The 15,822-nt window shown below is 54.6% G+C and overlaps 6 protein-coding genes across 6 annotated transcripts; 4 read left to right on the forward strand and 2 right to left on the reverse strand.

The window, feature by feature from the left end:
- Positions 1 to 279: 279 nt before the first annotated feature.
- On the forward strand, positions 280 to 2,092 carry BDV59DRAFT_208910 (purine-cytosine permease family protein; the record flags this gene model as incomplete). Its single annotated transcript, XM_073695295.1, has 4 exons — positions 280 to 799; positions 853 to 1,076; positions 1,132 to 1,903; positions 1,955 to 2,092. Exons 1-4 carry the CDS (start codon positions 398 to 400, stop codon positions 2,090 to 2,092), a joined length of 1,536 nt encoding a protein of 511 aa, XP_073546503.1. The 5' UTR covers positions 280 to 397.
- A 290-nt stretch (positions 2,093 to 2,382) lies between these two features.
- On the reverse strand, positions 2,383 to 6,095 carry BDV59DRAFT_194164 (putative long-chain fatty acid transporter; the record flags this gene model as incomplete). The annotated part of the gene is made up of 5 exons (XM_073692348.1): positions 2,383 to 3,543; positions 3,598 to 4,395; positions 4,773 to 5,481; positions 5,545 to 6,002; positions 6,063 to 6,095. The coding sequence occupies 5 exons, from the start codon at positions 6,093 to 6,095 to the stop codon at positions 2,383 to 2,385; spliced, it is 3,159 nt and encodes a 1,052-aa protein (XP_073546504.1).
- A 698-nt stretch (positions 6,096 to 6,793) lies between these two features.
- Positions 6,794 to 10,532, forward strand: BDV59DRAFT_181660 (putative ATP-dependent permease ADP1). The gene is made up of 2 exons (XM_073690271.1): positions 6,794 to 10,132; positions 10,186 to 10,532. The coding sequence occupies exons 1-2, from the start codon at positions 7,082 to 7,084 to the stop codon at positions 10,420 to 10,422; spliced, it is 3,288 nt and encodes a 1,095-aa protein (XP_073546505.1). The 5' UTR covers positions 6,794 to 7,081; the 3' UTR covers positions 10,423 to 10,532.
- A 329-nt stretch (positions 10,533 to 10,861) lies between these two features.
- BDV59DRAFT_181662 (cornichon family protein) lies at positions 10,862 to 12,337 on the forward strand. The gene is made up of 4 exons (XM_073690272.1): positions 10,862 to 11,281; positions 11,373 to 11,528; positions 11,628 to 11,694; positions 11,766 to 12,337. The coding sequence occupies exons 1-4, from the start codon at positions 11,181 to 11,183 to the stop codon at positions 11,856 to 11,858; spliced, it is 417 nt and encodes a 138-aa protein (XP_073546506.1). The 5' UTR covers positions 10,862 to 11,180; the 3' UTR covers positions 11,859 to 12,337.
- A 31-nt stretch (positions 12,338 to 12,368) lies between these two features.
- On the forward strand, positions 12,369 to 14,390 carry BDV59DRAFT_181663 (WD40 repeat domain-containing protein). The gene is made up of 2 exons (XM_073690273.1): positions 12,369 to 12,599; positions 12,683 to 14,390. The coding sequence occupies exons 1-2, from the start codon at positions 12,489 to 12,491 to the stop codon at positions 14,306 to 14,308; spliced, it is 1,737 nt and encodes a 578-aa protein (XP_073546507.1). The 5' UTR covers positions 12,369 to 12,488; the 3' UTR covers positions 14,309 to 14,390.
- A 275-nt stretch (positions 14,391 to 14,665) lies between these two features.
- BDV59DRAFT_203338 (uncharacterized protein) lies at positions 14,666 to 15,712 on the reverse strand (the record flags this gene model as incomplete). The annotated part of the gene is made up of 4 exons (XM_073694247.1): positions 14,666 to 14,929; positions 14,985 to 15,091; positions 15,143 to 15,466; positions 15,514 to 15,712. The coding sequence occupies 4 exons, from the start codon at positions 15,710 to 15,712 to the stop codon at positions 14,666 to 14,668; spliced, it is 894 nt and encodes a 297-aa protein (XP_073546508.1).
- Between the last annotated feature and the right edge of the window lie 110 nt (positions 15,713 to 15,822).

Raw genomic sequence — 15,822 nt, forward strand, 5'->3', positions numbered from 1 at the left:
CAAGGGAGACTGCAGCTGCCCTCATACTGACTGCACCGTTATATTGGATCTAGGCTCCTTTGGCCCTCATTCCGGTACACAGGAGAATGCACTTATCTCGACCATTTCAAATTCTCGCCCTGCGGTTTTAGGCTACAAGATTCTACCCTGTCTGTCTCGCACACAGAGAACATGAGCTCTATTGCTGTGGTCACACCGAGCTTCCATGAACCATCCCTTTCATGCAAGCCTATCCTCGAAGCAGAGCAAAATGGGTCTTTTGGCATGCTTCTCCACGGAGGCGCCGAATATCCAGGACCAATCAAACTATATAAGACCGAGACCTCCAGGGCGATCGTGACCAGTTTTAGATCCGAGTAAATGCCTAGAGCCCGAGTTTAATCAGAGTCTACCTACAATGGGGGATCTGGAGAAGGCCAACGAGTTCTACCCTGACCCGAAGGTGACCAAGGCCAAGGTTGAGACAGAGGAAGTATCATCCAACGACGGATCATCTACTACGTTCCAACGATTGACAAATGCCTTTGTACGGATATCTGGGATAGAAACCAGAGGTATCGAGCCTGTCCCGGTAGATGAACGGCAACCCTCAACACCAGATAATTATGTCGGGGTCTTCTTGCTATGGCTGAGCTCGTCCCTCACGGCAAATAACATCATCGTGGGTCTATATGGCCCTTCGTTCTACAACTTAGACTGGACCCAGTCTGTCATCTGTGCCGTCTCCGGGGCTATCCTTGGCAGCATGGCAACCGGCTACATGAGTACATGGGGTCCTCGAAGCGGCCATCGTACCCTGGTACGTGACCAACGACAACTGCCTCTCTGCGAGCTGATATTGACGTCCTGTAGGTCGTCACGAGGTACTTCCTGGGATACTACCCCAGCAAATTTTTCTATGTACTGAATGCCCTGACGATGCTGGGGTATGCAATGGTGAACGACATCCTCGGAGGACAGATCATCTTCACTGTCTCTGGCAATCACATTGGCGTTTCGGTGGGAATCATCATCGTCTCTGTTCTGACGTGGTTCATCGCGACAGTGGGTATGCACGTATTCAATCTCTACACCAGGTATTTACCTCCCCCGTTATACCTCTCCTGCTACACTGTCTAACAAATCTGAAAGATACGCCTGGATCCTGCAACTGTCCATTCTCTCCATCATGATCGGCTGCGCAGGGCCCAGCTTCAACACAACCACTCTCCCCAAAGACTCCTCTCATAGCCCCCCAACAGCCTCACAGCGGCTGTCCTTCTTTTCTCTCTGTGTTGCCTCCGCTGTAACATGGGCTCCATCCAGCGCAGACTACTTCGTCTACCTTCCCACCTCAACCAAGCCATGGCGTATGTTCCTGGCCTCTAGCGCCGGCATGAGCCTCGCCTTGATCCTCACCACCCTCCTCGGCATCGGTCTTGCTACCGGCGTCACCACGAACGGGACCTGGTTCGACGCCTCGGTGACGTCGCAGGGCAGCCTCCTGACTGTGTCGTTCTCGACCCTCAATGGCTTCGGCCGCTTCTGCGCCGTCATGCTGCTGCTCAGCGCCGTCTCCAACAACATCCCCTGCACCTACTCCGCCGGCCTTAATCTCCAGATGATCCTCGGCCGCTACGGTCCCCGCGTGCCACGTCCGCTCCTCACCACCCTCGAGGTCATCGTGTACACCGTCTGCGCCATCGTAGCCCGCAACTACCTCCGCGAGATATTCGAATCTTTCCTCCCGCTGATGAGCTACTGGATCGCCGTGTGGCTGGCTGTCTGCCTCGAGGAAGCCTGTCTCTTCCGCCGGCGCGCCGTCTACGACTGGTCCGCGTGGAATATGCCGCATAAACTGCCCATGGGGCTGGCCGCGGGGATGAGCATAGTGGTAGGGTGCGTTGGAGCGGTCGTGGGAATGGTATGTTGGATTTTGCCCTTTCGGATGTGCTATGATCTGACCGTGTTGCAGTCGCAGTCGTACTTCGTCGGACCAGTCCCGCGGACGCTTGCTGTCCCCGCCGATATGGGAATGTGGCTGGCGTTTTGCTTCGCTGCGCTGGTGTATCCGCCTCTCCGTGTGGTGGAATTACGTGTTGTGGGACGGTGATGGCTGCCGGAATATTCGGTGTTGATATACTACCTAATGTGTAATGTGTAACGGCCCTAGGGATACTGCTCGGAATGCAAATGCTTACGGCCTAACGCAGCTATAACGCCTATCGACAGCAGGCCCTGTTACTCTTTCAACACTTGCTTTCAATTATGTAGTTCATATATGCGGTAACAGTGGACGGCAACATGTGCAAGTCTGCAAGCAGCGCATAGGGTATCAGGCTGTCGGGTATAAATAAAATTCACTACGATCAACTAACACAGGACATGCAGACATGCGAGGGTCTAGAGCTTCACCTGTCCACCCTGAAGTTGGCTCCAGTCCTTCGGCGTGAACGGCACATACTTGTCGCCCTGTAACCAGTACAGCTTGTCGGCGGCGCTGACCAGCGACGGGTCGACGCCCTCGGTGCGCAGCACATGTTTCTGCTGCTTGTTGTTCCCCGTGCTCTGCATCTCCGGGGTGAAGCGGAGGAACAGCGGGGCCGCGAAGCGGGGCAGGTTCTTGAGGACGTGGGCTGCGAGTCCGTCCAGGGTCGACGGGGAGAGCGGCGCCAGCACGGACGGATCCGCTGCCTGGAGCTGCTGCTCCAGGATCACGGCAGCACAGCCAGCGCGTCCGTCGTGGTTGGGCAGCGCCACGCCGTACACGTTGGCCTCGTGTACGTCCGGATGCGTGCCGAGCACCTCGGCCACCTCGCTCGTCGACACGTTCTCGCTCTTCCACCGGAAGGTGTCGCCGATGCGATCGTTGAAGTACCAGCGGCCCTCGGTGTCCCACCGGATGATGTCGCCCGTGCGGAAGAACGCGTCGCCCTTACGAATCACATCGCGGATGATCTTGCCTTCCGTCGCCTTGGAGTTCTTGTAGTATCCCTGGAAGTTCTCCGATGGGTCGGTGGGGTTGATGGCGTAGAGCAGCTCGCCGGGCTCCCCTCGGGGCACCACCTTGCAGAATCCCGTGACGGGATCGCGCCACGGTTGCTGCGTCTCGTGGTCCACCTCCACAACTTTGATGCCACCGCCCATGATCAGACGAGCGAGACCGCCGTTGCGGCCGATGGCTCCCGCGGCGAAGTCGTTGGAGGAGAGGTTCCAGGACCCTGAGGTGCCTTCGGTGGCGGCGTAGAACTCGGCGATGGTGGGGATGTTGAACCGCTCCTTGAACCGGTTCCAGATGTCCGGCCGCAACCCGTTGCCGTACACCAGACGGACGTTGTGTTTTTTGTCGAGGTCCTCGCCGGTCGTGGCATCGACGGCCGGTGGCACGGCCAATAGGTACCGCAGGGTCTCGCCGACATACTGAACGACAGTCGCGTTGTTCTCCCTCGCCTCCCGCCAGAAGTTGCGCGCCGAGAACTTGCGGCCGATGAGCAAGTTGGAGGAGCCCATCAGACAGGCGACAAACCCGAGCACGAACGCCGACGAGTGGTAAAGCGGCATGCACTACGTTTGTTAGCTTTCATGACCGGACAGAGCGGTGACAGGAGTTGTAGGTACCGTGAAGACGCGGTCATTTTTGGAAAACTCGAGCCAGTTGGCGATGAACAGCCCGCCGGCCCAGGTCTTCCACCAGCTAACAATCGCAGGCTTCGGCAGTCCGGTGGTTCCGCTGGTGTAGATGAGCAAAGCCATGTCACGCAGGATCAAGCCCCCACGGGCCTTGTCGTCTTCCCGCGTAGGCTCCGTCTGCATGACCTGGGTCTCGATTTCAGGCGTGTGGAAAACGACCTCGACCGGGCCTTGACTTTCGCGGAAACCCGGGGCGGTGATTGTCGCCATCATTTCCGGTGTGAAATTCGGGCGCACTTCTTCATCGACAATGAGAACCCGGGCGGTGGAAGCCTGGATGGAGTGCGACAATGGCTTTCCAGTGAGATTGTAGTTGATCAGGGCAGGGACGGCGCCGATGCTCCAGAGACCGAGGATGATCACGAGATAGGTGGACGAGTTCATGAAGTCGACGGCGACAATGTCCTTAGGCTTGATGTGGTGGACTCTCTTGAACCATGTGCCATAACGTAGAGCGATCTGATAGGTTTCGAGGAAGGACCAGGTGCGGCCATTGTACGTGAGGAACGGGAGATGCTGCGTGGCGGGCGATTTGGCTCGTTCTTCCAGGGTGTAGAAGAGGTTCAAGGTGTCGCGGCGCATGGCCATCCGGGACCGAAAAGCGGTCTTGATGAGACCACCGATGAGTTTGACATCGTACGAGAGGGAGAATTTGGCATTCAGGTAGGCTAGAGTGGTGGCGACGGCGGGGGCGGCGATGGAGAGCGGGAGGTCTGGGGGAGTTAGCTGCTGTAGAGAGCAAGGGATACATTGCAGACGATACCTGGTAGAGAAGGAATCGGCACCATTCTGGCGGATAGAGAGAGGCAGAGGAGAGGGGAGTTGAAGAGGTGAAGAGGTGAAGAACTGAGGCGGCCAAGTTGTTGATGGTGAGTATTAATAACGAACGAAAGCGGAAATGATGCCTCGGCTGTTTATGCCGGCTCGCTCGGAACGGTTCAGGTCGCCGTCCCTGTTGTACAACAGCGATGCATATACTCCCATGAACCGGTAGACATGTATAGTTGCTTATCCTTCACATGGTTTGCCGTTCCTCGGTATTTCTCTCCCGTTTCTCCACGATCTTCACTTCCCCCCGCAAACTACTACTTCTGCTTCTTCACCACCGGCACCTCCTCGTACTCGTCCTCCAGGAACGATGCCAACGCCGCTAGGGCCTTCTCCAGTTCCTCCGTCTCTTGGACTACCCCGATTCGGACGTAGCCTCGAAATTCCTCCCCTTGTCCAAAGCATCGACTTCCCGGCACAAAGAACACCCCGGTCTTGTCCAGCACCGTCTGGCAGAAGACAACGTCATCCACCGGCTTCCCCATCTTACTAAACCGGACAAAGGCTGTCGTGCCCGCCCGGGGTTTGACCCAGGAACATGCCCACCGATGCGCTTCAATAAACTTCTCCATGATTTCCATGTTTCTCTTCGCTAACGTAATATTCCGGCCCAGGAGCTGGTGGATGCATGTCGGGGCCAGCGCGTAACTGGCAACCGCGTCGTCCAACTGACTGACCGAGATTGTCGTGTAGTCCCGTGCCGCCGCCACCTTCTCGATCACGGATGCATCCCGAGAGGCAATCCACCCGACTCGGATACCCGCCAGACTGTATGCTTTCGACATCGATCCCGTCGCGATCGTGTGCTCGTATCCCAGAGACAACAGCGAGGAGGGGAACTCGGGGTCCATGGGGCTGATCGAATGGAACAATGGCCGGTACACTTCGTCGGATAGAATCATGATCGATGATTCACGAGCGATGTCCACGATGTCTTGCAGGGTCGCTTGGGGGATGATCGCTCCCGTAGGATTCTGCGGGTTGCTGCAGAAGGACCATTAGTGCACGTCCACTGGAGAGTGGTCACCGCAGAGATAGGGGATATACTTCAAAATGATCAGCTTCGTGCTTGGCCGAATGAGCTCTTTCAGCTCGTTGACGTCCAATTTCCACCCGTCATCCTCCTTGGCCTTCCACAGGCTCACCTCCGCGCCCAGTGATGCGGGGACTGAATAGAGCTGTTGGTAGGTAGGGTAGTGGCAGATGACATGATCTCCGGGGCCAACAAGTGTATATAGCAGGAGAAAGTTGGCATGAATGGCACCCGCGGTGATCAGAACATTCTCGGACGGTAGAGGGGACGGTGTCTTGACGGAGTAGAGATTGGCCAGCGTGCTCCGTAGTTGCTCGGAACCCCGAATCGCACCGTAGGTCAGCTTGGAGGACAAATCCAACGGGTTCAGCGATTTATCTTCACACAATTCCTGGAGCTGAGCGACAGAGACAGAAGCGCAGCAGGACTCGGCGATATTGTGCTTGGCCTGGGATTCATATTTGTCCATCCACTAAGACGCATGTGAATAAACTGCGGGTAAAATGCGGGGGAATGCACAGTGCAATCTTACCTGCTCGACGGCAAAGTCTTCGATTTGGACCATGATGGCTCCGGGTGATTTTCTCAGGAGAGACCACTAACAGAATCAAGAGCACTGAGAATGGTCTGGGATTGATCGCTTGACTTCTTTTCGATTCTGTTCTTTTCCTGCTGGCAGGATTGGTCACGTGAGGTTTATGAACCATTCCCAAATAAGTATGATGCCATCTACTTCTACAAGGAAGGGAACATCGAGACGACTTGAATGCTAACTATGATAGAACAATTGCACAAAAAAAAAATATTGAAAAAATATTGCTTTATGCCCTAACCTGACAGCTTAGACCTAATCACTCGATTCCTACTGTCCCCTCGAGTAAGTAGTCGGTCACGACCTATTGAAGTCAAATGGGAATTCTAAGTATTAAGTATAGGGCAAACCAACGACTATGGTCAGATTAGTGATACCCACCTCTGCTGCCAGGTACAGTGATATCAAACTATTTAGTGGTTCTCCCTAAAGCATGTTTAGGATACCGGTCTGCGGAGCATGCCGGCGTGGCTCTATAACGACAACAGTGCGTACTATATTTCTTTTAGGCGCCTGTGTCTGACCCCGAAGAATACCCTAATATAAATCTACATCTGTACATCACGACGAATACTCCGGACTAGGCAGTTCCGCAGATGGTGGGATCTCCACACTTCCGTAGATGATGCCCCAGGCACTGAGGCACCACTGCGTCATCGTGCCGGAGCTTCTCCCGTGTTCTCTCCATCTCCGCTTCCACTCCTACTAGCCACCACTCCTTCTTCCCCCTGCCTCCGTCCTTTTGTCCTTTGTCGCTTGTCTCGTTTCTCGTATCGCCATTATCGCTTTTTTCATAGTTCCTGCGCTCTACGCATGAGCCATATCTCACATCGTTGATCCCTCCGTCGCCAGTATTCCAATGTTCCCTCCGACCACCTCCTAATCGACCCGGCACATTTGGTCTCTCGATCCAACTCATTCGAGAGCTACCTGGATATTCCTCATTACCGACCGTCATTATGCGATTAGGAACCACACTACAACTCTCACTGGCGTCCCTCCTCTCCTTATCTGTGTCCTCATCGGCAACCGGCAATTACTCCGAACCCGACGTGATTCCCCCGCTCTTCTCCTCCTTAGATAAAGATGGCTGTCCGAAGTGCCCGGAGTGTTTTAACTGCCAACTAGACTCTTTCCAGTGCACTCAGTTCGCCGACTGTGATAAATTCACGGGGAAATGCGTCTGTCCTCCCGGTTTCGGTGGAGATGACTGCGCGAGGCCTCTCTGCGGGTCCCTTGCGGACGGCCACGAGAGATCCCCTCGACAGGGACAGACCTGCCAGTGCCACGATGGCTGGACAGGAATTAACTGCAATGTCTGTGAAACCGATAATGCGTGTAATGCGATGATGCCCGAGGGCCAGGGGGGCGTTTGCTACAAGCAAGGCGTCACGGTGAAGGAGAACTTTCAGATGTGCGATGTTACAAATCGTATGATTCTGAAGCAGCTGGACGGACGAAAGCCCCAGGTAACTTTCTCCTGCGAGGCCGAAGACAACACTTGTAACTTCCAGTTTTGGGTCGATCAGAAAGAGTCCTTCTACTGTGGTCTGGATACATGCGACTGGAACCTGCAGGCCAGTCACAGCCAGAACAAGACATTCTACAAGTGTGACAACATCCAGTGCAAGTGCATTCCGGACCGTATGCTGTGTGGGGAGTCCGGCTCTGTTGATATCGGGGACTTCCTTGAGCAGTCCATCAAGGGACCCGCCACTTTTTACACGGTGTCCACGCTGGGCGGCAGCGAAAGTGATGGGAGTACTTTCTCGGAACCTGCCATGAATGACCTCATCCAGAGCATCTTTGGCGACCCGGCCATCTCTCTCAAATGCAACGCGGGAGAGTGCTTATATAAAACCGATGTTCCAGGCTACACGCGCCCTGTCAAGCAAATCAACACGCCCCTGATTGCGGGTGTGATTGCAGGATGTGCGCTGTTCATCGTTGCCGTGATTCTACTGGTGTGGTATCTCTCGCGCAGAGCGTACCGCGGACGCATCCAGCTCCCGCTTTCTGACGACTCGGATGATGAGACTGCCAAACTCCTGGCTGAACACAAACCGGCTGCTTTATATTGGGATAACGTGTCATACTACCTCAACGGGAAACCAATCTTGTACGATCTCCACGGGGCCGCCCAGCCGGGCCAGATTACCGCCATTATGGGTGCGTCGGGCGCTGGAAAAACGAGCTTCTTGGACATTCTTGCCCGAAAGAATAAGCGCGGTGCCATTCATGGTGACTTCTATGTTAACGGAGAGAAGCTCAACGACAACGACTTCAAGAGCATGATCGGCTTTGTAGATCAAGAAGACACGATGCTTCCTACCTTGACCGTGCATGAAACTATCCTGACCAGTGCACTTCTTCGATTGCCCCGTGATATGAGTCGCGCGGCCAAGGAACAGCGGGTAATTGAGGTGGAAAAGCAGCTGGGCATCTATCAAATCCGGAACCAGTTGATCGGCTCGGAAGAAGGCAGAGGTCGGGGTATCTCTGGAGGAGAGAAGCGCCGAGTGGGAATTGCTTGCGAACTGGTCACCAGTCCTAGCATTCTCTTCCTTGACGAGCCTACAAGCGGACTGGATGCCTTTAATGCGTTCAACGTGGTGGAATGCTTGGTAACTCTGGCAAAAACCTACAACCGGACTGTGGTCTTTACCATTCACCAACCTCGGTCCAACATTGTCGCGTTATTTGACCGCCTGGTTCTCCTTGCCCAAGGAAGGACCGTGTATTCTGGGCCATTCTCCACATGCCAAGATTTCTTTGACGCGTCTGGATACAGTTGCCCCCCTGGCTTCAACATTGCCGATTACCTTGTCGATCTTACGATGCACGCGAGCACTACGCAGCCATATAATGACGAGATGCAGCCCGGTCTGCTAGATGTCCGTACTGAGCCGCCTAGAACGGCCTCGAGCAGCCTACGCGCCGTCAAGTCTGTGGCTAGCGTGTCGAACGTCAGCACGGAGGATAATTCTACCAGCACTGTGGAGGCCAACCGTCGGCCGAAGACGAACCGGCGGGTCTCGCTCAAGCAACGACAGGACCGACAGCTGTACACGCGAAAGAAAGATCCGGAAACTCCACCCACCCCGAAGACTGATGATGAAGACGCACCGGCCGATGAAGTAGCCGATAATACCCAACGATGGCTGCGTTTGGCCCGTCAACAAGGCAGTGTCCCGCCACAAATTCTGGACGACCCTGACGAGTTACCTCCAGCGGCTCCCGGCCAGAGTGATCTCGATATCCTGATCGCCAATTACGCTGCGTCGGACGTTTCGCGTTCTGTCCATGACGAAATTGTGAGCGCCGTGCAAAATGCGCAGGCTGCGAACGGATCCGCCAACCAGGAGATTATGTCTGGAGCACAGGCCCCTGCCTCCAAGGGCCATGCACGTATCGGACTTTTCCGGCAATTTATCATCTTGTCGCAGCGGACGTGGCGAAACCTGTACCGCAACCCGATGTTGATGCTGACGCATTACGCGATTGCGATCCTTCTCGCAGTTCTGTGCGGGTTCTTGTTCTACGGACTGACTGATGATATCAAAGGCTTCCAGAACCGACTGGGCCTGTTCTTCTTCATCCTCGCGCTGTTTGGGTTCAGCACCCTTACCAGTCTCACGGTGTTCAGCGGGGAGCGGCTACTGTTCGTGCGCGAGCGGGCGAATGGCTACTACCACCCTGTTACGTACTTTGCGTCCAAGGTGGTGTTTGATATCGTTCCACTTCGTCTGATTCCACCGATCATCATGGGGGTGATTGTGTATCCGATGACGGGATTGATCCCTGCTTGGGGCGAATTCTTCCGGTTTATCCTGGTGTTGGTTCTGTTCAACCTTGCGGCGGCGAATATCTGCCTGTTTATTGGCATCGTGTTCCGAGATGGCGGGGTGGCCAACTTGATTGGTAGTCTGGTGATGTTGTTCAGCTTGTTGTTTGCGGGTTTGTTGCTCAATCACGATGCGATCCCGAAGTCTGCGTTGTGGTTACAGACGGTGAGTTTTCCTTGAGAAACTGAACTAAGTAGTTACTGACATGACTGGTTTAGCTGTCAATCTTCCATTACGGATTTGAGGCGTTGATCGTGAACGAAGTGACGTACTTGACGTTGATCGACCACAAGTACGGACTGGACATCGAAGTTCCAGGGGCGTCGATTCTGAGTGCGTTCGGGTTCAACACTCAGGCGCTGTGGACCGATGTAATCGGGTTGGGGGTAATCTCGGGGGCATTCATTGTGATTGCGTATGCCGCGATGCATGTGTTGTTGATCGAGAAGCGGTGATGGGGAGGTGATGTACGAATGTCTACTATATTAAGGTTATTTTGGCGTCCTAGAGACGGAGTTTTATTCTGGTGTACTATTGCCACGGAAGTATTCAGACTGTTTGCCTGGACCTGTAGAGTCGAGTAGTAGGGTTGTACCTAGGTAGTCGGAGTGGTAGTGGCACGTGGTCGTCAACGTCATCACCACACAAATCCTACAGGATTTCCGTCTACACGGATCTTCTCGGTCCCTCGATCCTACATCGTGTATCTCGGACCTAGACTGAGGTCCTCGAACTTCGAGGCCAGCCCAGGGGTTAATTCCGCCCTGGTTCGATTGATTTCCACCCCCGACGAGACTAGTGGAGTCGGGTGGCTGGCGACTCCGCTGCGTGGAAGATGAGCGCGCAATCAGGACAAGGGACAGGGGATAGGAATATTGAAAGAGACATGTAGTTTGCCTTGGTAAGAGAGTCAGTATTTATCAATAGGACCGTCCATGATAGTAAGAGACTGGTAGAATCCACTACTGCTACTTCATACTCTACTGCGTATAGACCCCAGACTGCTCACCGCCCCCGCCCCGCCAATCAAGCGAAGTCCGAAAGCCTCCTCACTTTCTCCAACTTCTTCCTCGCTCGCTCGGTCTCTCTCCTGTTCATCATCTTCATCCCCCCTCCCCACACCCTCTTCGCCCTCCTTCGAGTCTCTTTACTCGACCTCTCATACCTCGTCCGTTTCTTCTATATTCCCTCTTCCGATTCCCTCCTCGCTATCATGTCCGGTGAAGCCTGGCTCTACCTGTTGGCGGTGTTGATCAACGCCGTCAACCTCTTCCTGCAGGTCTTCTTTACGATCATGTACAGCGACCTCGAATGGTACGTTCTTCTTGCTCGCCTCTGCGATCTTCGTCTCCTGTCTCCATGCCGTCGCGATGTGACGACCACCCGCTAACCTCCCTCCTCCCAGTGATTACATCAACCCCATCGACCTCTGCAACCGTCTCAACGCCTACATCGTGCCCGAAGCCGCTGTCCACGCCTTCCTCACTCTGTTGTTCCTCATCAATGGCTACTGGTTGGCGATCATTCTCAACCTGCCCCTGCTGGCTTTCAATGCCAAGAAGTACGTTTTCCCACGCGGACCCCTATCCCCGGGGGACCACACGCGAGCCCGTCCGGTTATCACGAACACGAACTGCCGCTAATCGCTCCTCTCGTGTAGGATCTACGATAACCAGCACCTTCTGGATGCCACCGAGATTTTCCGCAAGCTGAACGTGCACAAGAAGGTATGCGATATTCCCCGATATTTACGTCATTTCCTCCCCCGCCCCGGCGGAACGCTGACTCGGCCCAATAGGAATCCTTCATCAAGCTGGGCTTCCACCTCTTGATGTTCTTCTTCTACCTCTATAGCATGATTGTCGCCCTCATCCGCGACGAGTCTCACTGACTCCGTGACAAGACCGAGTACGCGATGCGCAATGGCCGTTCCGGCTGATTGCTCGCGTGCCAGTTATTGTCGTTTCAAGTTGAGGGAGGGAGAAGATGAATATGCTTCTATCGAGAGCTTTTCGGTCCCAATCGATCGCTGCGGCAGGGCTGACTGTTACTTGCCCTCCGCAGAGAGCTCGGAGCCTACGATCTATGAAACTGTGTCTAATCCACACCACGGCTGCTGCGTTACGGGTTGTTATAGAGTGGGGATACATGCTTTGGGTTTACTCGTGAAGGAGTTGAGCTGAGTAATGACGACCAGGATCCTGACATGCTTTGATTTCTGTATTGTTTTCCGTTGCTTCTAATTCCCGTGTTAATGTCTTTTGATGTGTGCTGTATATACCTCCTAGCGGTGTGACAACAAAGAGCGTACGATACCCTTGATGGGACCGGTAGGAGTAAATAGCAGAGAGTAATCTCATAATTTTCCGGGCTGGGGACTTTCATGCGATGACATTGTATGGTGGTGAGCTCTCTTCGTCACGGGTGTCTCCCGCCACCCGTAAAATATCCAAACTTGGCGACTCTCCATCTTCATCTCTCCAACATCCCTCATTCTCCCAACATCTCCCAACACATCGCCATGGCCTCCCTATTAGGAGCTGGATATGATTCCAGCGACGATGAAACCAACACTGGACCGACTCAACCTTCCGCGACTACCATTGTCGCCGCACCGGAAGTGAATACAGAGGTTTGGTCCCCAGACTCGTCCCCTCGCCCTCGACTGCCTACCCCGGCCCCAATATCTTCCACAGATATCTAATGACCCTACAGGACCAAGCGCATATGCAGATGATGCTCGCCAACACCTCCTCCGGCGCCCTCACCTACAACGCCACCTACGATGATCTCTCCCGTCCGACGCAAGGCCCCGCAAACCCTTTCAAGCCTGACGGTCCGGCCAACGGCCTCAAACGCAAGAATGTGCCGACCGGCTACGCTGAAGAAGCCGCCATAAGTGAAGCCACCTTTGCCGCGCAGCATCGCACGTTTCAGAGTCTCGGCTATACCCGCAACCCAGGCCTCCCCGGGCAGTTCGTCGGGAACCTCGAGAGCGCGGCGCAGTTCGGCGGTCGCGACATCGTCCAGATGAAGCCCTCCAAAGAGGCCTCGGCCGCGCTGCGCGCCAAGAGACAGAAGAAGGGCGACCCCAGCATCGTCGAAGGCGCCGGCGCATATCTCGGCCCGTGGGCAAAGTACCAGGACGACGACCGGCTGTACGAGCAGGAAGCCGCCGACGAGGATCGCGAGCTCGCCAGCGACGAGGAGTACGTTGAGGAAGAGGAGGAGGAAGCTTCGACGTCCGCACCGGCCATGACCAAGCTCGCGACGGACTACCAGGACGACGCGTCGCAGACGGAAACGACCGAGTTCCATGGCTCCGAGCAGTTCGACTACATGGGCCGGACGTACATGCACGTCCCGCAAGACCTGGACGTCGACCTCAAGAAAGACGTCGGCAGCATCAAGAACTTCATCCCCAAGAAACTCATCCACACGTGGAAGTCACACACCAAGCCCATCACCTCGCTGCGCTTCTTCCCCTCCTCCGGCCACCTGCTGCTCTCGGCCGCCGCCGACGGCAAGGCCAAGATCTGGGACGTCTACCACTCGCGCGAGCTGCTGCGCACCTTCTCCGGCCACAACAAGGCCATCACCGACACCGACTTCCACCGGACTGGCACCACCTTCCTCACGGCCTCGTACGACCGCCAGATCAAGCTGTGGGACACTGAGTACGGAAAGTGTGTGGGGCGGTTCTCGACGGGCAAGACGCCGCACGTCGTGCGCTTCAACCCGAACCCGGAGCTCTCGCACGAGTTCCTGGCCGGCATGTCGGACAAGAAGATCGTGCAGTTCGACACGCGGTCCGGCGAGCTGGTGCAGGAGTACGACCACCATCTGGCCGCCATCAACACCATCACCTTCGTCGACGACAACCGCCGCTTCATCTCCACCTCCGACGACAAGTCCCTGCGCGCCTGGGAGTACGGCATCCCCGTGCCCATCAAGTTCATCGCCGAGCCGTACATGTTTGCGCTCACCCGCGCCACGCCCCACCCCAACGGGAAATACGTCGCCTTCCAGTCCGGCGACAACCAGATTGTCGTGTATGGCGCCACCGACAAGTTCCGCCAGAACCGCAAGAAGAGCTTCCGCGGCCACAACAACGCCGGCTACGCCATCGACATCAAGATCTCGCCCGATGGCCAGTTCATCTGCTCCGGCGACTCCGGTGGATATGTCTGTTTCTGGGACTGGAAGACTGGCAAGATGTACCATAAGATTCAGGCCGGTGGGAAGGAAGGCGGCGCCACGACGTGTCTTGATTGGCATCCGCAGGAAACGAGTAAGGTTGTCACGGGTGGATTGGATGGAACGATTAAGTATTGGGATTAGACGCGGGATAATGTTATATTATATGCTCTTATAGGACTTGGTTTTTGATACCATTCAATGTCGAATGACTACATAAGTTTACCCGAGTGGGTTGGGCATGTGCATTTCTCCAGTAACCCGTTTCGAGAGATGTACTGTTCCCTGGTGCAGCATTTAAGCCCCAATAGTTACAAGCAAGAGGCATGAAACATCTTATACGATGCCTTGAAAGGGACATTGTCGTGTTGAAAGTGGTACTTGGACGCTATGTATATAGACCCGCTTAATCTCTAGCACCTGCTCTCAGCGACAAGCAATCTCGCCCAGCTCTCGTTCAAAAAGACTAACGCCGAATCTTGTTTCTGAATTCCTGCATCATTACCAGCCCCGATGTGATATGCCACCATCACTACCATCATCCCCATAATCATCACTATTATTAAGGGTTCCCTCGTCGTAAAGATCCTCGTCATCAAGGCCCTCGTCGTCAAGGTGGCCGAAAGTCTCATCTACCATTCGCTTCCGAGTGCTCGGGTCCTTCTCAAGCTTGCTGTGAAGGGCGAATGCCTGCTGGATGATCTCGCACATTTGGCCGACGATTTTCTGTTGACTATCACCCCAAAGCAGCCGGCGCTTGGAAACCTGATTATTATTGTGAGTTGCTTTCCCAGGCTTCCATAAAAAGATAGAAGCTTACATGGCCATGGTCACTGAGGTGCAAAAAGACCCAGGTGTAGCTGTCTGTACAAATTCCGTAGATCCCACCTCTATACCCTTTCAACTTTCGAGAGTCCTGACAGATGCCTTTCGGGTGTTAGAGTGTTGACCTTGACATGACTGTTTACGAGGACTTACACATGGCCGGAAGGATTTCCCAGCCTTCCAGTATGTCGTTCTCTCGGATCACAACCAGGTTTGTGTCCCAGTCTTCACGGACCCCATACCATAGGATGTAGTCCACCGATGTCTTCACAATTTGATCAGCAAGTCCAGCGATTGTTACGTCGTATTGCCAGTACGGCGCGCTGCAGATCTCAGTCGGTGCTGAATCAAAATACCTCTTCACTGCGATTGCTAGCAGCTGCATCATAATTGCGTCCACTCTGGGTCGGATTGTGTTTAACTTGCATTTGACGTCTTCGGTGGGGTTCACTAGGGCGATGTCGACCATGAGTTGCTCTAAGGACGGTCAGGAGGTGTCATATTAACTGATCGGAAGAACAAACCAAAATGCTTGGGGAGCTGAATTCTCATATTCTCCGGGTCTACTTTCCACAGTTTTGCTTCTTCGGTCCCTGAGCTGGGGGAGAGCTTAAGCCTGCGAAAAATGTGGATAATAGCCCCTCTGGCTTGCTCGTCGGGGACGAAAAGTAGGTGGAGTCTGTAGAGGGACTGTTTGATGAATTCGAACTTGATCTCCTCCATTTTGTCTTTTGCTGCCGGCGTGGTGAAAGGAAAGATGCGCTGCAGAACAGACATCATTGTGGTTGATAAGAGGACCAAATGGAGATGGATGGCGAGATTGCGAAAGAATA

The sequence above is a fragment of the Aspergillus ambiguus genome (genome assembly GCF_047715705.1).
Source record: "Aspergillus ambiguus strain CBS 117.58 unplaced genomic scaffold BDV59scaffold_23, whole genome shotgun sequence".
Classification (NCBI taxonomy): Eukaryota; Fungi; Ascomycota; class Eurotiomycetes; order Eurotiales; family Aspergillaceae; genus Aspergillus; species Aspergillus ambiguus.

Excerpts from the sequence above, each read along its gene's own strand:
- BDV59DRAFT_181662 (XM_073690272.1), top strand. The coding sequence starts at position 11,181 with ATGTCCGGTGAAGCCTGGCTCTACCTGTTGGCGGTGTTGATCAACGCC. Across the intron at positions 11,282-11,372 it reads ATGTACAGCGACCTCGAATG|TGATTACATCAACCCCATCG; the intron begins GTACGTTCTTCT and ends CCCTCCTCCCAG. Across the intron at positions 11,695-11,765 it reads AGCTGAACGTGCACAAGAAG|GAATCCTTCATCAAGCTGGG; the intron begins GTATGCGATATT and ends TCGGCCCAATAG.
- BDV59DRAFT_181660 (XM_073690271.1), top strand. The coding sequence starts at position 7,082 with ATGCGATTAGGAACCACACTACAACTCTCACTGGCGTCCCTCCTCTCC. Across the intron at positions 10,133-10,185 it reads CTGCGTTGTGGTTACAGACG|CTGTCAATCTTCCATTACGG; the intron begins GTGAGTTTTCCT and ends TGACTGGTTTAG.
- BDV59DRAFT_181663 (XM_073690273.1), top strand. The coding sequence starts at position 12,489 with ATGGCCTCCCTATTAGGAGCTGGATATGATTCCAGCGACGATGAAACC. Across the intron at positions 12,600-12,682 it reads CACCGGAAGTGAATACAGAG|GACCAAGCGCATATGCAGAT; the intron begins GTTTGGTCCCCA and ends ATGACCCTACAG.